At 44.1% G+C, this 26,661-nt stretch overlaps 1 protein-coding gene across 4 annotated transcripts in view; it reads left to right on the plus strand.

Annotated features, from left to right (window-relative positions):
- LOC139372404 (semaphorin-4B-like) overlaps window positions 1-26,661 on the plus strand; it is a 99,671-nt gene that overhangs the window by 50,188 nt on the left and 22,822 nt on the right. For 3 of the 4 annotated variants that reach the window (XM_071112130.1, XM_071112123.1, XM_071112116.1), the window contains 6 exons: window positions 13,564-13,724; window positions 16,081-16,143; window positions 16,725-16,823; window positions 17,931-18,042; window positions 18,321-18,437; window positions 18,787-18,944. In XM_071112130.1, coding sequence (XP_070968231.1) covers window positions 13,564-13,724; window positions 16,081-16,143; window positions 16,725-16,823; window positions 17,931-18,042; window positions 18,321-18,437; window positions 18,787-18,944 — 710 coding nt within the window. Of the gene's footprint in view, window positions 1-12,055; window positions 12,125-13,563; window positions 13,725-16,080; window positions 16,144-16,724; window positions 16,824-17,930; window positions 18,043-18,320; window positions 18,438-18,786; window positions 18,945-26,661 lie in introns of those variants that run through there. The other variant, XM_071112138.1, reaches the window with a different exon arrangement.

Consider the following 26,661-nt stretch of genomic DNA (forward strand, 5'->3'; position numbering starts at 1 on the left):
ATAAACATCAATACATTTCTTAAAATCAATACACAGAAGTATACATTTTTAATCCTGCATATTTAGTTAAAGGAAATGCATGTTAGCAGGAAATATTAACTAGGGAAATTGTGTCACTTCTCTTGCGTTCAGTGCGAGCAGAGTCAGGGTATATGCAGCAGTTTGGGCCACCTGGCTGGTTGAGAACTGTGTGAAGATCATTTATTCCTAACAAAGACCATAATTAATTTGCCAGAATTTTACATAATCATGACATAACATTGAAGGGTGTGCAATGTAACAGCAATAGTTAGACTTTGGGTTGCCACCCGTTTGATAACATACGGAACGGTTCTGTATTTCACTGAAAGAATAAACGTTTTGTTTTCAAAATTATAGTTTTCAGATTTTCCCATATTAATTACCAAAAGCTCTTATTTCTGTGTGTTTATTATAATTAAGTCTGTTCTATCAAATACCAAATCATAGTCTGACTGAGCGGTGGTAGGCAGCAGCAGGCTCGTAAGCATTCATTCAAACAGCACTTTACTGCATTTGCCAGCAGCCCTAGCAATGCTTGAAGTAAAGCGCGGTTTATGACTTCAAGCCTTTGAACTCCCAAGATTAGGCTGGCAATACTAAAGTGCCTATAAGAATATCCAGTAGTCAAATGTATATGAAATACAAATGGTAGAGAGAGAAATAGTTGACGCGTCATAATTCCTATAATAACTACAACCTAAAACTTCTTAACTGCGAATATTGAAGACTCATGCTATAAAAGGAACCACCATCTTTCATATGTTCTCATTTTCTGAGCAAGGAACTACCATGACACATATTGCACTTTTACTTTCTTCTCCAACACTGTGTTTTTGTATTATTTAAACCAAATTGAACATGTTTCATTATTTATTTGAGACTAAATTCATTTTATTTATGTATTATAATTACGTATTAAGTTCAAATAAAAGTGTTCATTGTTCATTCAGTATTGTTGTAATTGTCATTATTACAAATATATACACTGCTCAAAAAAATAAAGGGAACACTAAAATAACACATCCTAGATCTGAATGAATGAAATTCTTATTAAATACTTTTTTCTTTACATAGTTGAATGTGCTGACAACAAAATCACACAAAAATGATCAATGGAAATCGGTCAGTCCATAGCATCAATGCCTTCCTCTTGCACGAACTGCTGACACACTCCAGCCACATGAGTTCTAGCATTGTCTTGCATTAGGAGGAACCCAGGGCCAACCGCACCAGCATATGGTCTCACAAGGGGTCTGAGGATCTCATCTCGGTACCTAATGGCAGTCAGGCTACCTCTGGCGAGCACATGGAGGGCTGTGCGGCCCCCCAAAGAAATGCCACCCAACACCATAACTGACCCACCGCCAAACCGGTCATGCTGGAGGATGTTGCAGGCAGCAGAACGTTCTCCACGGCGTCTCTAGACTCTGTCACGTCTGTCACATGTGCTCAGTGTGAACCTGCTTTCATCTATGAAGAGCACAGGGCGCCAGTGGCGAATTTGCCAATCTTGGTGTTCTCTGGCAAATGCCAAACGTCCTGCACGGTGTTGGGCTGTAAGCACAACCCCCACCTGTGGACGTCAGGCCCTCATAGAGTCTGTTTCTGACCGTTTGAGCAGACACACGCACATTTGTGGCCTACTGGAGGTCATTTTGCAGGGCTCTGGCAGTGCTTCTCCTTGCACAAAGGCGGAGGTAGCGGTCCTGCTGCTGGGTTGTTGCCCTCCTACGGCCTCCTCCACGTCTCCTGATGTACTGGCCTGTCTCCTGGTAGCACCTCCATGCTCTGGACACTACGCTGACAGACACAGCAAACCTTCTTGCCACATCTCGCATTGATGTGCCATCCTGGATGAGCTGCACTACCTGAGCCACTTGTGTGGGTTGTAGACTCCGTCTCATGCTACCACTAGAGTGAAAGCACCGCCAGCATTCAAAAGTGACCAAAACATCAGCAAGGAAGCATAGGAACTGAGAAGTGATCTGTGGTCCCCACCTGCAGAACCACTCCTTTATTGGGGGTGTCTTGCTAATTGCCTATCATTTCCACCTGTTGTCTATTCCATTTGCACAACAGCATGTGACATTTATTGTCAATTAGTGTTGCTTCCTAAGTGGACAGTTTGATTTCACAGAAGTGTGATTGACTTGGAGTTACATTGTGTTGTTTAAGTGTTCCCTTTATATTTTTGAGCAGTGTATATAAGAAAATCGTCCGATTAATCGGTATCGGCTTTTTTTGGTCCTCCAATAATCGGTACCGGTATATGCGTTGAAAAAATCATAAATTGGTCGACCTCTAGTTTGGACCATGATAGATCGTTGGTGATGTGGACACCAAGGAACGTGCTTGGAGTTGTGCTTGGCCACGCAGTCGTGGGTAAACAGGGAGTACAGGAATGGTAGCCATGAACGTGCTTGGAGTTGTGCTTGGCCACGCAGTCGTGGGTAAACAGGGAGTACAGGAAGGGTCTAAGCACACACCCCTGAAGGGCCCCAGTGTTGAGGTTCAGTGTGGCAGATGTGTTGTTGTCTACTCTTACCACCTGGGGGCAGCCTGTCAGGAAGTCCAGGATCCAGTTGCAGAGGGAGGTGTTTAGTACCAGGGTCCTTAGCTTAGTGATGAGCTTTGTGGGCAATATGGTGTTGAACGCTGAGCTGTAGTCAATGAACAGCATTCTCACATAGGTGTTTCTTTTGTCCAGGTGGGAAATGGCAGTGTAGAGTGAGATTGAGATTGCGTCATCTGTGGATCTGTTAGGGTGGTATACGAATTGGTGTGGGTCTCGGGTTTCCGGGATGATGGTGTTGATGTGAGTCATGACCAGCCTTCCAAAGCACTTCATGGCTATGGATGTCGGTGCTATGGGGTGGTAGTCATTTAGGCAGGTTACCTTCACTTTCTTGAGCAACGGGTCATTGTCCTGTTAGGTGAGCCTTCGCCCCAGTCTGAGGTCCTGTGCGATCTGGAGCAGTTTTTCATCAAGGATCTCTCTGTACTTTGCTCCGTTCATCTTTCCCTTGATCCTGACTAGTCTCCCAGTACCTGCCGCTGAAAACATCCCCACAGCATGATGCTGCCACCACCATGCTTCACCATAGGGATGGTGCCAGGTTTCCTCCAGACATGATGCTTGGCTTTCAGGCCAAAGTGTTCCATCTTGGTTTCATCAGACCAGAGAATCTTGTTTTGGATGGTCTGAGAGGCCTTTAGGTGCCTTTTGGCAAACTCCAAGCAGGCTGTCAGGTGCCTTTTACTGAGCAGTGGCTTCCGTCTTCCACTCTACCATAAAGGCCAGATTGGTGGAGTGCTGCAGAGATGGTTGTTCCTCTGTAAGGTTCTCCCATTTCCACAGAGGAACTCTGGAGCTCTGTCAGAGTGACCTTCGGGTTCTTGGTCACCTCCCTGACCAAGATCCTTCTCCCCCGATTGCTCAGTTTGACCGGATGGCCAGCTCTAAGGAGAGTCTTGGTGGTTCCAAACTTCTTCCATTTAAGATTGACGGAGGCCACTGTGTTATTGGGGAACTTCAATGCTGCAAACATTTTTTGGTACTGTTCTTTACGGACAATTCCTTTGACCGTATGGCTTGGTTTTTGCTCTGACATGCACTGTTAGCTATGGGACCTTATATAGACAGGTGTATGCCTTTCTAAATCATGTCCAATCAATTGGATTTACCTCAGGTGGACTCCAATCAAGTTGTAGCAACATCTCAAGGATGATCAATGGAAACAGGATGCACCTGAGCTCAATTTCGAGTCTCATAGCAAAGGGTCTGAATAAGATATTTCAGTTTTTATTTTTAATATATTTGCATAAAATTAAAGTCCAGTTTTTGCTTTGACATTAGAGGGTATTGTGTGTAGGTTGATGAGATTATAAAAAATAAAAAATAAACCTTTGAGATTAAGGCTGTAACGTAACTAAATGTTGGAAAAGTCAAGGGGTCTGAATGCTTTCCGAATGCACTGTATCTACCTCAATTACCTCGTACCACTGTTGGGAAGGGTACGTAAGTAAGCATTTCACTGTTAGTCTACACCTGTTGTTTACGAAGCATGTGACAAATTTGATTTGATAGAGAAATGAGAGGTGTGGAGATGTGAGATGAAAGTGCAGTGAGTGTGTCTGTTACAGGTGGAACAGAAGGACTCAGAGGCATATAAAAAAAAACACTCAGGCCCTTATGATAGTCTCTCTTCTTTGGTCTGGCTGTGGTAAAACAATCTCACTGCCACCCACCCCTTGTTTTCTCCCTAACCTCTCTTTTAAACCCCGCTATGACTTCACATTCCAAAGTTTATATCCTAATCCTCAATTAACCCCACTCACTCAACATACTCACACTACAGACTCCACCCTCTCTGCAAAAGTTTAAAACAATGCATGCAATTTGAGTCTTTTTCATTTCTGTTATCTGTGTTTGTTTCAGCTGCCTTGTTATTTAATTTAACTTCCTGGACAGATACCTGTTATGCATGCGTTCAATAGGGACAGTTTCCTCCTATGGCTTTCACAGCACAGCCGCAGCAGACGCTGTGCTAAATCCTAACCCCTCAAGGCACAAGAAAGCTATGGTCTCCAGAGACTGCTATGCCAGCTCTGAAATACAGTAGATGGGGCCTGAGCATCTGCTTGCAATTAGTTGTTACTGAGATATGGCCAAAGTGGCCTGTGTATATACATATTTTGGGTCAACTTAATGAAACCCCATAAGCTCTTGAATCTTGTGGAGGCCCTGTTCATTTATGTGGCTGTGCCAAGTGCCTGTGCTATGTGGCTGTGCTATGGGGCTGTGCTATGTGCATGTGCTATGGGCCTGCGCTTTGTGCCTGTGCTATGGAGCTGTGGCTGTGCCTGTGCTATGGGGCTGTGGCTGTGGCTGTGCCTGTGCTATGGGGCTGTGGCTGTGCCTGTTCTATGGGGCTGTGGCTGTGCCTGTGCTATGGGGCTGTGGCCGTAGTATGTGCCTGTGCTATGGGGCTGTGCCTGTGCTATGGGGCTGTGCCATGTCCCTGTGCTATGGGGCTGTGGCTGTGCTATAGGGCTGTGGCTGTGCTATAGGGGGGTGGCTGTGCTATAGGGGGGTGGCTGTGCTATAGGGCGGTGGCTGTGCTATGGGGCTGTGCCTGTGCTATAGGGGGGTGGCTGTGCTATAGGGGGGTGGCTGTGCTATGGGGCTGTGCCTGTGCTATAGGGGGGTGGCTGTGCTATAGGGTGGTGGCTGTACTATGGGGCTATGCCTGTGCTATGGGGCTGTGCCTGTGCTATGGGGCTGTGCCTGTGCTATGGGGCTGTGCCTGTGCTATGGGGCGGTGGCTGTGCTATGGGGCAGTGGCTGTGCTATGGGGCTGTGCCTGTGCTATGGGGCTGTGGCTGTGCTATGGGGCTATGACTGTGTTATGGGGATGGGGCTGTGGCTGTGCTATGGGGCTGTGGCTGTGCTATGGGGAAGTGGCTGTGCTAGGGGGCGGTGGCTGTGCTATGGGGCAGTGGCTGTGCTATGGGGAAGTGGCTGTGCTAGGGGGCGGTGGATGTGCTAGGGGGCGGTGGCTGTGCTAGGGGGCGGTGGCTGTGCTAGGGGGCGGTGCCTGTGCTTTGGGGCGGTGGGGCTGTTCTCAACTCTCTGCTGCTGATACACTTGTTCTGCCCTGCTTACAGTATGCTCAGCCCTTTTGTCCAAAGTGGACTCCTGCCATAGAAGTCTCTTCATGATTCCCTCCACAGGAGAATCTAGGGCATGTTTCTAGACAGACGCCTGGAAATGGTGCATCAGACATCCCCTTCAAGATTGTTTTATAGCATTCTACTTGATTTCAGTGAAGAGGGATGAGATTGTTTCCAGGTCATCTGCTGGTATGGCAGGCACCAAATGAATGGCTGTTTGAACAGCAATAGTGAGCTGTCACTTATTTTCATCTATTTGCTCAAATAATGCAGGTCCTGAGTAGGAGAAAGGGTGATGATTTGAGTCATGGGAAAAGCATTCATTATGTTGAAATATTCTTTTCTCCTCCCTCTTTTCACCACTCAAGGCCTCTGTTAGGACACTGGTTTTGTTGTAAGATTTCTCAAACATACATAAACATAATCTGGCCCTATTTAAAAGTGGTTCAGTCTGCTTGGCATTGTTCCTGTGCCATCCAGTGATGTGTACTGGAGATATACGGCTTGCCAGTGGCCATCACTGTTTCCCTCTAGTTCTACATCATTTACGTAAACAAGAACAACATGTGTCTCTAATAAGGAATGCAAACTTCAAACCCCTTACCCCACAGCTGAGAAAGCCGATACCCCTTCATAGGAAAGGCCATTTAGTGAATCAGGCTGTCGTAGTTGGATGTCCTACAAAATGAAGCACTTTGATCTCCCTGACTGAAGGACAGATTACTCCACATTTGCCTTTTAGATGGGATGTTCTGTGCTTCTAATTAACTTTGTGCTGTTGGAACTCGGAGCCGTTGGGAAATCCGCTGCAACAAAATGTAGACTAGGGTTCCCTAAAAGCCCACATCATTAATTTGCCCCTAAATGGATTAGCGAACAGGGCAGGGTGGATATTACAATCCATTTAGCAGTGTAATTTGCAAAAATGACATTTAATTACATAATGATGCTAATGATCTCACATTGCTTACAGCTGCCCGTGGTTGAGCCCCCCTCCCACTGCACCTTTATTGTGTTTTCTGCTGAAGGAGCACTGGTGTGTCCGTGTGGTGTGTCCGTGTGGTGTGTCCGTGTGGTGTGTCCGTGTGGTGTGTCCGTGGGGTGTGTCTGTGTGGTGTGTCCGTGTGGTGTGTCCGTGTGGTGTGTCCGTGTGGTTTGGTGTGTGGGGTCAAACAGGAGATGCTCCCAGCCACACAAAGCTGCTCTCTCTGAGGGGGTGGGATGGATGGATGGCTGGATGGATGGAAGGAAGGAAGGAAGGATGGATGGATAGGGGCCTGGGAATAGCGATATGGTGCGAGAGCTGGCACACTCAGACAGGAAGAGAAAGGTGTGACTGGCAGCTGTGTCAGGCAGAGGCTGTGTCTTTCAGTCAGAGCCAGCAGGTTAAATAGGACTGTGTTGAATGTACTGTCTGTGAAACGGAGACTGGGAGCTGTGATAGGAGAGAATGTTGTCCCTTAACTGAGTCTATCCAAATGAATGCTCAAAACAGTGACAAACCCTGCAGTGATCGTAGAAAAGTGTTGTGATCCTTTTAACAACCTCTGTCAATGCAGTTCAATCAATCAATCAATCAAATGTATTTATAAAGCCCTTCTTACCTCAGCTGATGTCACAAAGTGCTGTACAGAAACCCAGCCTAAAACCCCAAACAGAAAGCAATGCAGGTGTAGAAGCACGGTGGCTAGGAAAAACTCCCTAGAAAGGCCGGAACCTAGGAAGAAACCTAGAGAGGAACCAGGCTATGAAAGGTGGCCAGTCCTCTTCTGGCTGTACCAGGTGGAGATAATAACAGAACATGACCAAGATGTTCAAATGTTCATAGATGACCAGCAGGGTCAAATAATAATCACAGTGGTTGTAGAGAGTGCAACTGGTCAGCACCTCAGGAGTAGAGGTCGACCGATTAATCGGAATGGCCGATTAATTAGGGCCGATTTAAAGTTTTCATAACAATCGGAAATCGGTATTTTCAGACACCGATTTGGCCATTTAAAAAATATATATATATATATATATTTTTTGCACCTTTATTTAACTAGGCAAGTCAGTTAAGAACACATTCTTATTTTCAATGACGGCCAAGGAACGGTGGGTTAACTGCCTTGTTCAGGGGCAGAACGACAGATATTTACCTTGTCAGCTCGGGGATTCGATCTTGCAACCTTACAGTTAACTAGTCCAATGCTCTAACCACCTGCCTCTCATTGCACTCCACGAGGAGCCTACCTGTTACGCGAATGCAGTAAGAAGCCAAGGTAAGTTGCTAGCTAGAATTAAACTTATCTTATAAAAAACAATCAATCAATCATAATCACTAGTTAACTACACATGGTTGATGATATTACTAGTTTATCTAGCGTGTCCTGCGTTGCAAAAATCGATGCAGTGCGCATTCGTGGAAAAAGGACTGTCATTGCTCCAACGTGTACCTAACCATAAACATCAATGCCTTTCTTAAAATCAATACACAGAAGTACATATATTAAACCTGCATATTTAGCTACAAGAAATCCAGGTTAGCAGGCAATATTAACCAGGTGAAATTGTGCCACTTCTCTTGCGTGCATTGCACGCAGAGTCAGAGTATATGCAATAATAATAAACGTCTTGTTTTTGAAATGATAGTTTCCGGATTTGACCATATTAATGACCTAAGGCTGGTATTTCTGTGTGTTATTATGTTATAATTAAGTCTATTATTTGATTTTTGATAGTGCAGTCTGACTGAGCGGTGGTAGGCAGCAGCAGGCTCGTAAGCATTCATTCAAACAGCACTTTTGTGCCTTTTGCCAGCAGCTCTTCGCAATGCTTCAAGCTGTTTATGACTTCAAGCCTATCAACTCCCGAGATTAGGCTGGTGTAACCGATGTGAAATGGCTAGCTAGTTAGCGGGGTGCTCGCTAATAGCGTTTCAAACATCATTCGCTCTGAGACTTGGAGTAGTTGTTCCCCTTGCCCTGCAAGGGCCGCGGCTTTTGTGGAGCGATGGGTAACGCTGCTTCGAGGGTGGCTGTTGTCGATGTGTTCCTGGTTCGAGCCCAGGTAGGAGCGAGGAGAGGGACGGAAGCTAGACTGTTACACTGGCAATACTAAAGTGCCTATAAGAACATCCAATAGTCAAAGGTATATGGATTACAAATGGTAGAGAGAGAAATAGTCCTATAATTCCTATAATAACTACAACCTAAAAACCTCTTACCTTGGAATATTGAAGTCTCATGTTAAAAGGAACCACCAGCTTTCATATGTTCTCATGTTCTGAGCAAGGAACTTAAACGTTAGCTTTTTTACATGGCACATATTGCACTTTTACTTTCTTCTCCAACACTTTGTTTTTGCATTATTTAAACCAAATTGAACATGTTTCATTATATATTTGAGGCTAAATTGATTTTTATTGATGTATTATATTAAGTTAAAATATGTGTTCATTCAGTATTGTTGTAATTGTCATTATTACAAATTAAAATTAAAAATCGTCCAAGTAATCGGTATCGGCTTTTTTTGGTCCTCCAATAATCGGTATCGGCGGTGAAAAATTATAATCGGTCGACCTCTACTCAGGAGCAAATGTCAGTTGGCTTTTGAGAGAGAGAGAGAGACACACACACAGAGACACACACACAGAGACACACACACACACACACACACACACACACACACACACAGAGAGACACACACACACAGAGAGAGAGAGACACACACACACACACAGACACACACACACACACACACACAGAGACACACACAGAGAGAGAGACACACACACACACACAGAGAGAGAGACACACAACACACACACAGAGAGAGACACACACAGAGAGAGCGAGAGAGAGAGAGAGACACACACACACACACAGAGACAGACAGACAGACAGACAGACAGACAGACAGACAGACAGACACAAGGTGTGCAGAGAGAGAGACAGACACACACACACAGAGAGACACACACACACACACACAGAGAGAGCGAGACACACACACACAGAGAGAGACACACACACACACACACACACACACACACACACACAGAGAGAGAAACACACACACAGAGCGAGAAACACACACACACAGAGAGAGAGAGAGAGAGAGACACACACACACACACACACAGAGACACACACACACACAGAGAGACACAAAGAGAGAGAGAGAGAGAGACACACACACACACACAGAGAGACAGACACAGAGAGAGAGAGAGAGAGAGAGAGAGAGAGAGAGAGACAGACACACACACACACACACAGAGAGAGACAGATTGAAGTTGGAGCAGCAGCACGACCAGGTGGACTGGGGACAGCAAGGAGTCATCAGGCCAGGTAGTCCTGAGGCATGGTCCTAGGGTTCAGGTCCTCTGAGAGGGAGAATTAGAGGGAGCATACTTAAATTCACACAGGACACCGGATAAGACAGGAGAAATACTCCAGATATAACAGACTGACCCTAGCCCCCCGACACAAACTACTGCAGCATAAATACTTGAGGCTGAGACAGGAGGGGTCGGGAGACACTGTGACCCCGTCCAACGATACCCCCGGACAGGACTAAACAGGCAAGATATAACCCAACCCACTTTGCCAAGGCACAGCCCCCAGACCACTAGAGGGATATCTTCAACCACCAACTTACCATCCTGAGACAAGGCCGAGTATAGCCCACGAAGATCTCCCCCATGGCACAAACCCAAGGGGGGGGGATGCCAACCCGGACAGGAAGATGACATCAGTGACTCAACCCACTCAAGTGACACAACCCTCCTAGGGACGGCATGGAAGAGCACCAATAAGCCAGTGACCCAGCCCCTGTAATAGGGTTAGAGGCAGAGAATCCCAGTGGAGAGAGGGGAACCGGCCAGGCAGAAACAGCGAGGGCGGTTCGTTGCTCCAGTGCCTTTCCGTTCACCTTCACACTCCTAGGCCAGACTACACTCAATCATAGGACCTACTGAAGAGATGAGTCTTCAATAAAGACTTAAAGGTCAAGACCGAGTCTGCGTCTCTCACATGGGTAGGCAGACCATTCCATAAAAATGGAGCTCTATAGGAGAAAGCCCTGCCTCCAGCTGCTAAGAAATTCTAGGGACAGTAAGGAGGCCTGTGTCTTGTGACCGTAGTATACCTGTAGGTATGTACGCAGGACCAAATCGGAAAGATAGGTAGGAGCAAGCCCATGTAATGCTTTGTAGATTAGCAGTAAAACCTTGAAGTCAGCCCTAGCCTTAGCAGGAAGCCAGTGTAGAGAGGCTAGCACTGGAGTAATATGATCACATTTTTTGCTTTTGCACACGTTGTTAGCCTAGACTAGATAGCTATGTCTCCTCTCCAACGAAAGTGTATTGCTATTTGAACCAAGCCTCTATTAGCTTGGTTTCTGCTGTTTGACTAAATGAGATGTCCCTTTGATAAAAGCAGTGTATTGCTATGGGTTGCCGGGGGCAGGACTGCAGGGTAGGGGAGGGGTAAGGTGCTTGACAAGGCGAGGGTAAACTAGTTATGATATGTTGTGCCTCTTCACTCATTACAACGTTCCCACTTGCCTGCCCTCCCTAACACCCTCTCCCCCTGTAGCTACGGCAGACACCCCCCTCTCTCCACATCTCCAACAGACACTAGCAGCTCTTGAGTGCTTCTGCTTCCTCTGAACACTAACCAGGTCAGGGCTCTTCTCTTCCCAGATTACACTACAGCACAGCGTTTCCATGGCTGCCTGCGTTGTCATGGGAGTCAACCTCAGATGCTCTAACAACAATGGAGTGGAGTTTGTCTGAAATAGACTATGGTGTCTGTCTGTCTGTCTGTCTGTCTGTCTGTCTGTCTGTCTGTCTGTCGAGGGACCTGTCTGTCTGTCTGTCTGTCTGTCGAGGGACCTGTCTGTCTGTGGAGGGCCCTGTAATGGAGACCTGGGGGAGACGGTCTAGAGACTGACTGACCAGCAACTATTCCAGTTCACTTTTGTAGTCCTAGAGCTATAAATTATATTTTGTCCCATTGAGATCAGCAATCAAGTTATCTTTAGCTGCTAAACGATGCCATTGTAATAGCATCTTTAAACAGAATCCTTAACAGCAGCACCAGTACATTCTGGCAGACAGACAGACTCTTCTGATTAATAAGGCACTAATCCCGTCGTTGGAGTGTAAATACACTTTTTGTCTCTCCCACTTCTAACTGGTTTTCAGTACAATATATATTTATTATATATTGCATTATATCTTTATCTGCTATATTTGTCCTTCTTTGTCTTGATCATTTTTGTTCCAGATGAACTGATGTTATTTAGCACTCTTCAAATAAAAGTTGCCCTTTTTTTTACAGTTCTCCTCACAGCTGCACTTCTTCTTCCAAAAGCCTCACATTCCATATGCTACAGTTTCCTGGAAACGTGTTGAATTGCTGAAATCTGTGATACATTTTTATAGGTACATTTTCTTGGATCGGCCCATATTATTAACTTGGATTTATGAGCAATGATTTTGGTTTGTTCCGAGGATAATTCATCAATGCAAGCCATCTTATGCATGAAAATAATTTTCTTCTGGGCACACAGATCCTTGTAATATTGACCACAATGTTATGGAATGGGCAGACATGTTGAGTATTGTTAGGCTATACAACGCTGTATGCAAACCTCATCACTGCAGCTTGATACAATGGAAATAGAAACCTGACTAATGACTGGCTAAAATTATGAAAATAAATGCTTACACTACTAAACCCAGATGGATTCCCTTAATGGTACACAATTACCCGCCTCATTGTGTCTCTCTCAGCAGTGTTCAGAGAATATGACAGTGGTGGTCTGACTCAAGAGAGAAATTGTATAGATATCCTCTTCTGTAGAAATCCCTCTAAGCCCTTGTTTTGGTTCAAGCTCCAGCATTTGTCTTTGCATGGGTAAATCACCGTTACATTTGCCCAAAGCTCTGAGGAAAGAGAGGAGAGAGGGAAGGGAAGGGAAGGAAAGGAGGGGAGAGGGGAGGAAAGGAGGCGAGAGAGAAGGAAATGGCTCACTAGCATGAAGCAGCACTATACTGATCAAATATTAAAATGTGTTTCTGTATTGAAAGGTAGAGGTAGGACTACTGTATCTTCTCTGATAAGCTAAAACTATAAATCTTGCGTTGCGAATGTATAGCATAGACTCAGTAGTTCATGTCGAGTCTGCAAATGTATTGATTGAAATGTATTTAAATCTTTGGGTTGACTCATAATCCGTAAGGCAGTGATGTCTTCAGAGTATCACTTAGTAGGCATTTATATACAGTACCATATGTTTTCATGGCAAAATGTTCTCCGTGTTGTTTATGTTGGACTGGCCAGCTCAGTAGACCTCCACTTTGCAACAATGTGCTGAATGTGGAGCTTTCGGCTTAGAGAGGGAGTCAATGATGTGACATGTGGCTGCAGGCAGAGGGTGGGCTTTTGAAGGGGTGTCAAGATAGCGAGAAAGATAGGGAGCTGGCTTTCGCTCTCTTTCTGCAGCCCTCTCCAGAGGTGATGAGAGAGGGTGACAGGACTGGAGGCTGAGCACACACACACACTCCTCCAGCTGCTGCTTTTAGGATCATTTTTATTTCTTATTATGAGCTCAGGAGGCCAGGCTCTGTCCATCTCTCCTATTGTAGCTCCCCTATAGGGATGGAGTCAGCAGAAAGAGAGCCTGCTAGGCCAGACAATGTTGTTGTCATGGGAGTAGAGAGCACCTGTATACACAAACAAAATAACACAGATATTATTACCATTTTGATGTAAAATTCTTGTCCAGGCAAATCTGTTAATGCTTTCTAGGGGCTCATATTGCAGTAGAACATTCAGTTTGTTAATATTTCTTCTCCTCTTTGTTTTTTTCTCTCCTCAGATGCAAATGAGAGGTCAGCCAAGAGATTCTCTGTGGATGGGGTCTTCAATTATACCTCTCTGCTCCTCAGTAAGGAAGATAACATGCTCTATGTTGGAGCACGAGAGGAGCTCTTTGCCCTCAACCTCTCTGATATCAGCAGAGTCAAGCTACAACGTAATGTAAGTGGGCACGAGTGTGTGTCTGTGTGTTTTGAGAGACATTCAAGAGGTAGCCTATTTTTCATAAGTAATGGATATTAGACATAGTCATAATTGATACTATTTCTGTGCAATAAACACATTTCATCTGGGAGTATGCTTCAAAACGGATAATCCATCTGCATAATAAAATACATATCGACCTGGCATTTGAATGGTACCTGTTAATAATGACCTCATATAGTGGAGGTGGTTTGGGACTTGACCTTCCGCCTGGCCACCACCTCAGCTCACCACAGTAAGTCTAAACATAGTGCAAATCAAAGTAGACACAACAGCCCAGCGGCCCTAGCTGAACGATTGAAACATATTTGTCGTGTTTCTAGAGGTGGTATGTAATACCCTCAGCTCTCAGATACACTTCACAACAGTGTTGTATTGTGGTGTTTCTCCGTGTGCATGAACAGTAACCGTGAGTCAGGGTGAGGATGTGTGGAATTATATAATGTACATGGTTGGTGTATAACATCTTTGACAATGTTCTACAGTAATATATATATATATATATATACAGTGGGGAGAACAAGTATTTGATACACTGACGATTTTGCAAGTTTTCCTACTTACAAAGCATGTCTGTCATTTTTATCATAGGTACACTTCAACTGTGAGAGGCTGAATCTTAAACAAAAATCCAGAAAATCCCATTGTATGATTTTTAAGTAATTAGTTTGCATTTTATTGCATGACATAAGTATTTGATACATCAGAAAAGGAGAACTTAATATTTGTTATAGAAACCTTTGTAATTACAGAGATCATACGTTTCTTGTAGTTCTTGACCAGGTTTGCACACACTGCAGCAGGGATTTTGGCCCACTCCTCCATACAGACCTTCTCCAGATCCTTCAGGTTTCGGGGCTGTTACTGGGCAATACGGACTTTCAGCTCCCTCCAAAGATTTTCTATTGGGTTCAGGTCTGGAGACTGGCTAGGCCACTCCAGGACCTTAAGATGCTTCTTACGGAGCCACTCCTTAGTAGCCCTGGCTGTGTGTTTCGGGTCGTTGTCATGCTGGAAGACCCAGCCACGACCCATCGTCAATGTTCTTACTGAGGAAAGGAGGTTGTTGGCCAAGATCTTGCGATACATGGCCCCATCCATCCTCCCCTCAATACGGTGCAGTCGTCCTGTCCCCTTTGCAGAAAAGCATCCCCAAAGAATGTTTCCACCTCCATGCTTCACAGTTAGGATGGTGTGCTTGGGGTTGTACTCATCCTTCTTCTTCCTCCAAACACGGCGAGTGGAGTTTTGACCAAAAATCTCTATTTTTGTCTCATCAGACCACATGACCTTCTCCCATTCCTCCTCTGGATCATCCAGATGGTCATTGGCAAACTTCAGACGGGCCTGGACATGCGCTGGCTTGAGCAGGGGGACCTTGCGTGCGCTGCAGGATTTTAATCCATGACGGCGTAGTGTGTTACTAATGGTTTTCTTTGAGACTGTGGTCCCAGCTCTCTTCAGGTCATTGACCAGGTCCTGCCGTGTAGTTCTGGGCTGATCCCTCACCTTCCTCATGATCATTGATGCCCCACGAGGCGAGATCTTGCATGGAGCCCCAGGCCGAGGCTGATTGACCGTCATCTTGAACTTCTTCCATTTTCTAATAATTGCGTCAACAGTTGTTGTCGTCTCACCAAGCTGCTTGCCTATTGTCCTGTAGCCCATCCCAGCCGTGTGCAGGTCTACAATTTTATCCCTGATGTCCTTACACAGCTCCCTGGTCTTGGCCATTGTGGATAGGTTGGCGTCTGTTTGATTGAGTGTGTGGACAGGTGTCTTTTATACAGGTAACGAGTTCAAACAGGTGCAGTTAATACAGGTAATGAGTGGAGAACAGGAGGGCTTCTTAAAGACAAAACTAACAGGTCTGTGAGAGCCGGAATTCTTACTGGTTGGTAGGTGATCAAATACTTATGTCATGCAATAAAATGCAAATTAATTACTTAAAAATCATACAATGTGATTTTCTGGATTTTTATTTTAGATTCCGTCTCTAACAGTTGAAGTGTACCTATGATAAAAATTACAGACCTCTACATGCTTTGTAAGTAGGAAACACTGGCGATTTTGCAGGTTATCAAATACTTGTTCTCCCAACTGTATATGTATATGTGTATATGCCATTTAGCAGACGCTTTTATCCAAAGCAGCTTACAGTCATGCGCGTGCAGATTTGACGTATGATTAGTACCGGGTATCAAACCCACTATTCTGACGTTGCAAGCGTCATGCTCTACCAACTAAGCTACAGAGGACCACAGCTCTGTGCTGTGTCTTTGTAATGTATGTTGACACTTCCCCTCTCCTCTAGCTGAAATGGAGCACTCATGAGAGGAAGAGAGATGAGTGCAGTTTCAAGGGCAAAGACCTACAGGTGAGTACATTGCGCTGTATTTGTGGAACTAAAGTGGCAATGTTTACACTTCCATGCCAGTTCTCAAGCTCGTTTTGTGCCGTAGTACTGAAAATGAACTGCCAGTAGCAATGGAAGTTTCCATTTAAGTTGTACATTTCCATTCAGTAGTGATGGCCTGTGTACATTTTTTTATAGCCAGACAAATTGCTATGCATCCCATCTAAGCAACCCCTCTGTGATTGTAGAGAAACCTCAATACTGTGGGAAGTACAGTATATTATCAGATGTCAAAATTGTATGATTGATTCCTGGTTTGATTGATGGGTTGGGGGACAAAGGCTCATAGACCAGGATCTTGAAGAAGACACTAATCAGTGTTCTGTGGGAGACAGTCACTCAGACATTTGGGACACTGCTAGCAACAGGCATCCCAGGCTATTTGAAAGCAATTAATTCTGGTAATGTGGAAATATGCTTGGAGGGTCACCCAATGAGCTACTCCACTCAACTTGAGGAACTTTCCCTCCAGAATGGTTTGTGGGAACCTATGAGTCATATTAACGATGCTCTCTCCTCTCCTCTCCGTGTCTTTAATGCAGACTGATTGCTTCAATTACATCAAGATTTTACTGCGTGTGAACAGTACCCATCTATACGTGTGTGGAACCTACGCCTTCAGTCCAATCTGTGCATACATAGTAAGTGTGTGTTTGATTTCTTAGCATACAGTTCCACCATGCCTGTGTGCTGTGGAGAGAACCACCATGCCTGTGTGTGGTAGAGAGAACCACCATGCCTGTGTGTTGTAGAGAGAACCACCATGCCTGTGTGCTGTAGAGAGAACCACCATGCCTGTGTGCTGTAGAGAGAACCACCATGCCTGTGTGCTGTAGAGAGAACCACCATGCCTGTGTGCTGTAGAGAGAACCACCATGCCTGTGTGCTGTAGAGAGAACCACCATGCCTGTGTGCTGTAGAAAGATGTAATTAGTCATGTAATTCACTCTGTCAATCAAGGTACAGCTTTTCTTCTCTATTTTATAGTATTTCCCCCTGGAGACAGCATTTTATTTCTCCTCAAATCAGTGTATTCCAATTTTACCCCTTACAGATGTTTAGTGAGCATGAGTGGCTCTGAGTTGTATGAAGACGTTTTAGAACAGGAAGTGCATCTTTAAATGTGTTCAGCTGATGGAGCAGGCAGGTCTCTGAGGCCATGCAGAATAACATTGACATTTCCATTTAGAAATATTGACAGTCAAAGAACATCTCAAATCCCCTCTGCAATAATTCAGTATGGGAGAGAAAACATTAAGGGAGGAGGGAAAGTCTCTTGGCAGAACTTTAGGTTGTGAACCAGAATTCCTGAGCGTCTCCTCCTCCCAAGTCTCCCTTCTTATCAAAACCACTGAGTCTCAGCCCACACAGAGAGATATACAGTACTTTATACAGACAGTCATGTCCATCCCTTCTCTAAGCAGCCCTCCTCATCTTCCCCATCACCAGATAATTTCTAAATGGAATCATATAATAACATTTACTTAAATAGAGATACTGTTTATCAAGTGTGTCTCTGTAGCATTGGGTAGTAACAAGCCCTTTTTGCATTGTGACCACACAATGTGACAACCATGTTTCCAAACAACCCTGGTTTGAACCACCCCAAGAGGACCAGCTGCGACCAACCAGTGTTTCCCTCCCCATCATTTGGGCCATAGTGCAGTTGAGAACACTGGCCAGAAGGCAGTGGTCAGTGTAGATTACAGCCCTATATTTCCTCAAGTCTCTCTCTCCGTCCTCTCCAGAACACAGCTGACTTCACTCTGGTGAGGAGCCAGACTGGGGAGATAGTGACAGAGGATGGACGCGGCCGCTGCCCTTTCAACCCTGAGTACAAGTCCACTGCCATCATGGCTGGTAGGTACACTATAGGAGTACACAATACATACTGTATACAATACAATATATACATAAACATAATAGACAACACATTGACATACTTAATTATAGATTCATCAATGATAAAGTTGGAATGTATCTTACAAGAGTTCATTCTTGTGTGTTCCGTACTGTAAACATATTAGGAGACAGCGCTTTGATTTTAGATTCAAGGGTTTGTTATGAGTGACACAGAGGCTCCTTGTCTCCTGGTCCAGATATTGTTTGTCTTCATCTTATTCTTCCTTGCATTATAGATGGAGAGCTGTATGCTGGGACGGTCAGTAATTTCCAAGGAAATGAACCTATCATTTACAAGAGCCTGGGCCAAGGCGCTGCCCTAAAAACAGAAAACTCCTTGAACTGGCTTCAGGGTAAGTTCAGGTCTTCAGGCAGCTAGCTCTCCTGTAGCTGCTTCATGCCATGTTCGAATGTTTGTATACATCGCTGATAAACATGGATAAACAGTTTCCCCCTAAACATACGCAATCAGTATTTGAAGACCTCAGGCTGGACATGATAAATTAAAATGACCATAGCTCTGAAGAAATATGTGTTCCCATGGTATTTTGTCAATTTCAACATGCAGAAGTTATCAGAATTCCTGTTACAAAATTACTGAATCGCCAGAAGACGTTGTGAATGTAAAAGGCATGTCCATGTGTTAGAACACATGGTTCTAGGTTGACATTTCACCCTGTGGTTACGTCGTTGTTCCTCCAGACCCAGCCTTTGTGGGCTCTGCCTACATTCAGGAGAGCCTGCCCAACGGCAACCCGGTGGGCGACGACGATAAGATTTACTTCTTCTTCAGCGAAGCGGGAAAGGAGTTTGAATTCTTTGACAACACCATTGTATCGCGCATCGCTCGCGTGTGTAAGGTGAGTGACGCTTCAACGGAGATGGCCCATCTAAAGTGTCTTTCCCCCTTGAGCAAGGCTCTCAGCAACGCCACACATTTCCACTCCATTTATTGGAAGCTATCAGAGCGGGAGAAGGGTGTGTCAGTTCATGTGTGTGTGCGTACTTCTGTGTGGTGTGTTCATGTGTGTGTGTGAGGTGAGGGATTTAAGGATGGGAGGGAGTCGTTTTGTTCACAGGTTTGTCTGGGAGGGACACAGGCTTGTGTTACAGAAAACCATTCCTCCTGTGAGTTCCCTCTGTTTGGGCCTTTCTCTCCACATCTCCTCCTCCACTCCTCCACTCCACTCTTATCACATTTCAGCGATCATTAGCATTCAGCCTGGATTCACAGCAGACTTAAAATGGCTTCTCCTTTTCCACACCAACCTGCAGACAAAGGTGTGTTGTACTGGAGGAAGCTCTGCAGGATAGACACTAGCTGGCACAGACACAAAGTCATGAAATCGAACCTTAACCACACTGCTAACCTTATGGCTAACCCTAACATTAACTTCTTGACCATACTTGAGACGCAGACGTCTCAAGTATGCACCTGGAAATGCAAATGCGCTACGCTAAATGCTAAATGTACTCGTTACAACTCAAACCTTGATCAAAATTCACAAGCAGGGTATTGAATTAAAGCTACACTCGTTGTGAACCTAGCCAGCAAGTCAGATTTTTAAAATGCTTTTCGGCGAAAGCATGAGAAGCTATTATCTGATAGCATGCACCCCCCAAAATACCAGCACGACACGTAAACAACAGATTTTGCGGTAGCCGGCGCTACCCAAAACGCAGAAATAAAATATAAAACATTCATTACCTTTGACGAGCTTCTTTCTTGGCACTCCTATATGCCCCATAAACATCACTATTGGGTCTTTTTTTCGTTTAAATCGGTCCATATATACCCAAAATAGCTTTGTATGGAAGCTGTGTCATTCAGAAAAAAACATCGTTTTTAAACGCTGCGTAATTTTTTTAAATTAAAAAAGTCGACGATAAACTTTCACAAAACACTTCGAAATCCTTTTGTAATCCAACTTTAGGTATTAGTAAACGTTTATAATCTATCAAAATGATTACAGGGCGATGTATTTTCAATAGGTCTTCGCTTGCAAATCAATGGCTGCTAATGTCTTCATCAACAACATCCGGGTGAAGACTGGGAAAATGGATGCCAGATAGATGGATTTTTCAACAATTAATTCAATTGAAAATGACGACAATGGCGACATCGTGTGGAATTTGTATGAATTGCAGGCAGGTCGATATTAAATTCTGTTCTCTTTTAACAACTCGTGGAAGTGACTTATGGAAATTATTTTTAGCTTTCAGAGAGCAGTTTTTCTTGCGTTTTTCAATGAAACACACGATCTGTTATAGTCACAGCCGTGATTTAACCAGTTTTATAAACTTCAGAGTGTTTTCTATCCACACATACTAATCATATGCATATACTATATTCCTGGCATGAGTAGCAGGACGCTGAAAAGTTGCGCGATTTTTAACAGAATGTTCGAAAAAGGAGGGGGTAGAAGTAATTAAATTAACAAAAATCGATTTTTATTTTTTATGAATTTTTACGATATAGCCGATTTTGACTTTGCCGCTGGCCCATCTAGTGGAAATCGCTCAGCTCAACCTCCAGGACAAGATTCATCCCAGTAAACGTCAACCTGCTCATTAGATAGATGCACTACAAGCAGCTGAAATATTACATTTTCTAGTATTTTAACCTAAAATGAATGGTTTCCAATCAGTCTAAACATGAACCTCATCTACTCTCTGTGACCGAGAATCTCAACCTCAATTTGACAGCATGGTCATGGCCTCTTCTTTATCACAGCTGAAGTATGGCCAATCCATCCAAAGAAAGTGTGAAATACTAGATGACAGTTATATAGTATCCACCCTTCCTTCCAGGCTTTGCATTTCCAGCAGTCAATCTTCGGAGAAAGCTGGCTGCTGATGTGTGTCGTTCAACAGTGCATTTCTTAGCTTTTTAGTTGTATAAAGAGATAAGCAGTACCATTGCAGTGCTGCCAGAGTGGACAGAGTGAGGGACACACAGTGAAGGGAGGAGCTGTGTGACTGAGCCCAAGGCTCGTGCAGACAGCACCTTGTCATCCTTCATATAGCAAATGAGCGTAATGAATCTACCAACGCCCATTATCAAACTTAATTAGAAAATATTAACCATGTGGATACGTGAAATAGAGCTCTGCTTTGGGGCCAGCTCACAAGTCATTTTCAATTGCATCTGTGCCTTTTAAATGTAATTCCCTCCTTCACCACACGGGCACTAAACTCATTTAAACAGAGGAATGTTTTTTTGCACTTTAAGAGGCTCCAACCGTAGCAGTCCCAATGGAGGGATATTTTTACTCGTTTATATTTTTCAAACGGGTAGTAGACAGGCTGAGACAGCTCCTAGTAATAGAATTTTGACGACTCAAGGTGCCTATCCATTCCAGGCTCTGCAGGCTGAAAGCTGAAAGGCTTCTCTACAGTAACTGTCTATCTGCAGGTGTTTGTCTTGACACTGAGTGACATTCAGATGGACACCAGTCAGTCTGCCACTGTCAGAGTGAGGCTGCAGGACACACCCTTCCTTCTCCGCTGAAATAAAACACAGGGTGGTGGTGGGCAGGTCAGCTGTCAATCACAGGGTAGGTTTGAACTCCGAGTACAGAGTATCTTAGCTCCTGGTTTTTCTTATCCTCACCCCATACAAGCCACTATAGTGTGTATGTTAGGGAGTTCCCCTTTAAAAGCTTTAGGTTTGGGTCGTGCAATATGTGTTGGTGAAACTGTAGAAAGTGTACCAGGGACTTTCTATAAACTAGGGTACCAGTGAGGATTTCCTACAATGTACAACTTGTTACAGCTGTTGATGAGTCCAATGATAATCATTTTTTAATGTCATTACATTAAGATATAAGGAGGAATCATAGCTATATTCAATACAATTCAAGAGTTGATTTAATACCTATGTTTAACCCTTTATCTTGGTTGGTCATGGTTCTTGATGAAATCATGTGACATAAACCCTTACTTTTCTGACCTTGCATTTATGGCAGTGTAAGTTGTCATTATATTAAGCATTAATCAGTTAAATTAGACATTGAACTTGAACCCTTTAAGAATCCTGGATCTAGCTGTCAGACAGTTTTTGAATAGAGGAATGCTGTGTAACTACGTAACATTTCGTGTGTCCTTATGTTATGGGGTGAAAACTGTTTTCATGAGCGCACAAATACAAAATATTGTATGACTTGCAAAATGGAATGCTTCCAACAGAAAGAGTCACCTTACCTTGATACTGAAAACCTAAATCGATACCGTCATTAACGTGGTTCTTCAATAATTATGCATAATACTTGTTGGATGCGTATTTGGTGTCCAGCTAATTAGTTATGTCATGATAGTTTCATACATCATCATCTGATCCTGAAAGGAATTTTCCAAATGTTTCATGTTTCATGCTCTATTTTCAGCTGGCATTAATGCGACGCTAGTTTCAAACGCACATTAGTTTGCAATTTTGTCATGTAAAAACTGGCGCACTGGCATTTTTCCGCCCTAACGCCAGGTTCGGCAATTTACCTGTCTTTTATCAGCTCGCTTGCGCTCAGATGGGCGGGGTAGAAATATTTGAGGTGTGTCCTTAAAAACATGTCCCAAAGTGCTAATTTCAGGCAGCCCTGAAAGGGATATTTAAGACCAACCAAAAAATGATTTTATTTATTTTATTTAACCTTTATTTAACTAGGCAAGTTCTTATTTACAATGACGGCCTACCAAAAGGCAAAAGGCCTCCTGCGGGGACGAGGGCTGGGATAAAAAAATTAAAATAAATAAAACATAAATATAGGACAAAACACACATCACGGCAAGAAAGACAACACAACACTACATAAAGAGAGACCTAAGACAACAACATAGCATGGCAGCAACAGAAGACAACACAGCATGGTAGCAACACCACATGACAATAACATAGTAGCAACACAACATGGCAGAGGCACAACATGGTAGCAGCACAATGGTACATGGTACAAACATTATTGGGCAGAGACAACAGAACAAAGGGCAATAAGGTAGAGACCACAATACATCACACAAAGCAGCCACAACTGTCAGTAAGAGTGTCCATGATTGAGTCTTTGAATGAAGATATTGAGAGAAAATTGTCCAGTTTGAGTGTTTGTTGCAGCTCGTTCCAGTCGCTAGCTGCAGCGAACTGAAAGGACGAGTGACCCAGGGATGTGTGTGCTTTGGGGACCTTTAACAGAATGTCTTAGCGGTAGTGCAGTTGGTTATGCCATGAATTTTGACAGCCGAAACGCAGCCTACCAAACTAGCACCTTGGATCTGGGCCGATTCCGGCTGAGAGTCGGGCATTTGGCTGAGAGTCGGACTCGGCCGACGTCATGTGGCCCGAGTCTGGGCCGCCTTAGGCAGTATTACTTATGGCTAGGATGCGGGGATTGAAATCGGGCTGATTCTGGTGTGAGTTATCTGGCCCACATGTATTACTTGGGGCTCAGGCCGATTGGGGCGACTCTCTGGCAGATGATTACACTGGCCGCTTTATATAAAAAACATTTCATGATTTATTTTTCCATATTTTCTTATTGTTTCTGTGATCAAAAAATACAATTAACATTTAAATGAAATTCTTTAAGAATCCTGCGCAGTATTTTAGTATTTTCATACTTTGTGCAAGGCAATTGTTAAGCATTAAAAATGTTGTAGATGGAGCTTCCCGAGTGCCGCAATGGTCTATATGGGGCTTTGGCTTATTTTTGTCAAGACTGTCGATAAACGGATTGGCTCCTGAGAAATCATAATCATTAAAGCTTTATTCAAATATAGCATTTTTGAGGAGTAAAACAGTGGGCTGACATTCCCTTTTTATGTATGCATCGTAGGCAGGCCCACAATTTTAGCCATGCAGGTCCCTTTTTGGCCGTGCGTAAAACCCCCTCCATGATGGAAGCTACGTGTCCATGCCCATCATGAAACCAGCGATGAGAACCTTGGTGAACACCGTTGAACCTCGTGACGCGTAAAAATGGCTTGTTTTACGTTTCATATGTTCAAAACACAAGCCCTGCCTTAGGCCTACTATTTATTTTATTTCATCTTTATTTAACCAGGTAGGTAATTTAACCTTTATTTAACCAGGTAGGTAATTTAACCTTTATTTAACCAGGTAGGTAATTTAACCTTTATTTAACCAGGTAGGTAATTTAACCTTTATTTAACCAGGTAGGTAATTTAACCTTTATTTAACCAGGTAGGTAATTTAACCTTTATTTAACCAGGTAGGTAATTTAACCTTTATTTAACCAGGTAGGTAATTTAACCTTTATTTAACCAGGTAGGTAATTTAACCTTTATTTAACCAGGTAGGTAATTTTACCTTTATTTAACCAGGTAGGTAATTTAACCTTTATTTAACCAGGTAGGTAATTTAACCTTTATTTAACCATGTAGGCCAGTTGAGACCAAGTTCTCATTTACAACTGCGACCTGTCCAAAATAAAGCAAAGCAGTGCGACAAAAACAACAACAACACAAAGTTACACATGGGATAAACAAACGTACAGTCAATAACACAATAGAAAATCTGTATACAGTGTGTGCAAATTAAGTAAGGAGGTAAGGCAGTAAATAGGCCATAGTCGCGAAGTAATTACAATTGAGCAATTAACACTGGAGTGATAGATGTGCAGATGAGGATGTGCAAGTAGAGATACTGGTGTGCAAAAGAGCAGAAAAACACATTTTGGGATGAGGTAGGTTGTAGGTTGGATGGGCTATTTACAGATTGGCTGTGTAGAGCTGCAGCGATCGGTAAGTTGCTCTGACAGCCGATGCTTGAAGTTAATGAGGACGATATGAGTCTCCAACTTCAGTGATTTTTGCAATTCGTTCCAGTCATTGGCAGCAGAGAACTGGAAGGAAAGGTGGCCAAATGTGGTGTTGGCTTTCGGGATGATCAATGAAATATGCCTGCTGGAGCGCGTGCTATGGGTGGGTGTTGCTATGATGACCAGTGAGCTGAGATAAGGTGGAGCTTTACCTGGTATAGACTTATAGATGACCTGGAACAAGTGGGTTTGGAAGCAAATATGTAGCAAGGACCAGCCAACGAGAGCATACAGGTCGCAATGATGGGTAGTAAATGGGGCTTTGGTGACAAAACGGATTGCACTGTGATAGACTGCATCCAATTTGCTGAGTAGAGTGTTGGAGGCTATTTTGTAAATGACATCGCCGAAGTCAAGGATCGGCATGATAGTCAGTTTTACGAGGGTATGTCCAGCATCATGAGTGAAGGAGGCTTTGTTGCGAAATAGGAAGCCAATTCTAGATTTAATTTTGAATTGGAGATGATTAATATGAGTCTGGAAGGAGAGTTTACAGTCTAACCCTGACACCTAGGTGTTTATAGTTGTCCACATATTCTAAGTCAGAACCGTCAGGAGTAGTGATGCTAGGTGGGCGGGTGCGGGCAGCTATTGGTTGAAGAGCATGCATTTAGTTTTACTAGCGTTTAAGAGCAGTTGGAGGCCACGAAAGGAGTGTTGTATGGCATCGAAGCTCATTTGGAGGATTGTTAACACAGTGTCCAAAGAAGGGCTAGATGTATAGAGAATGGTGTCGTATGCATAGAGGTGGATCAAAGAATCACCCGCAGCAAGAGCAACATCATTGATATATACAGAGAAAAGAGTTGGCCCGAGAATTGAACCCTGTGGCAGCCACATAGAGACTGCCAGAGGTCCGGACAACAGGCCCTCCAATTTGACACTGAACTCTATCTGAGAAGTAGTTAGTGAACCAGGCGAGGCAGTCATTAGAGAAACCAAGGCTGTTGAGTCTGCCGATAAGAATACGGTGATTGACAGAGTCTAAAACTTTGGCCAGGTCGATGAAGACGGCTGCACGGTACTGTTTTTAATTGATGGTGGCTATAATATCGTTTAGGACCTTGAGTGAGGTGCACCCATGACCAGCTCGGAAACCGGATTGCATAGCGGAGAAGGTTCGGTGGGATTCGAAATGGTCGGTGATCTGTTTGTTCACTTGGCTTTCGAAGACTTTAGAAAGGCAGGGCAGGATGGATATAGGTCTGTAACAGTTTGGGTCTAGAGTGTCTCCCCCTTTGAAGAGGGGGATGACCGCGGCCACTTTCCAATCTTTAGGAATCTCAGACGATACAAAAGAGAGGTTGAACAAACTAGTAATAGGGGTTAAGACAATGCCGGTGGATAATTTTAGGAAGAGAGTGTCCAGATTGTCAAACCTAGCTGATTTATAGGGGTCCAGATTCTGCAGCTCTTTCAGAACATCAGCTGTCTGGATTTTGGTGAAGGGGGGGGGCGGGGCTTGGGCCAGTTGCTGCGATCGGTGCGGAGCTGTTAGCCCCCTTCGTAAAAGGGGGAAACGGAGCGGTCTTCTGGTCAGACTCCGGAGACGGGCACATCGTGCACCACTCCCTAGCATTCTTCTCGCCAATGTCCAGTCTCTTGACAACAAGGTTGATGAAATCCGAGCAAGGGTAGCATTCCAGAGGGACATCAGAGACTGTAACGTTCTTTGCTTCACGGAAACATGGCTCACTGGAGAGACGCTATCGGAGTCGGTGCAGCCAGCTGGTTTCTCCACGCATCACGC

Source organism: Oncorhynchus clarkii, chromosome 2 (assembly GCF_045791955.1).
Source record: "Oncorhynchus clarkii lewisi isolate Uvic-CL-2024 chromosome 2, UVic_Ocla_1.0, whole genome shotgun sequence".
Taxonomy (NCBI): Eukaryota; Metazoa; Chordata; class Actinopteri; order Salmoniformes; family Salmonidae; genus Oncorhynchus; species Oncorhynchus clarkii.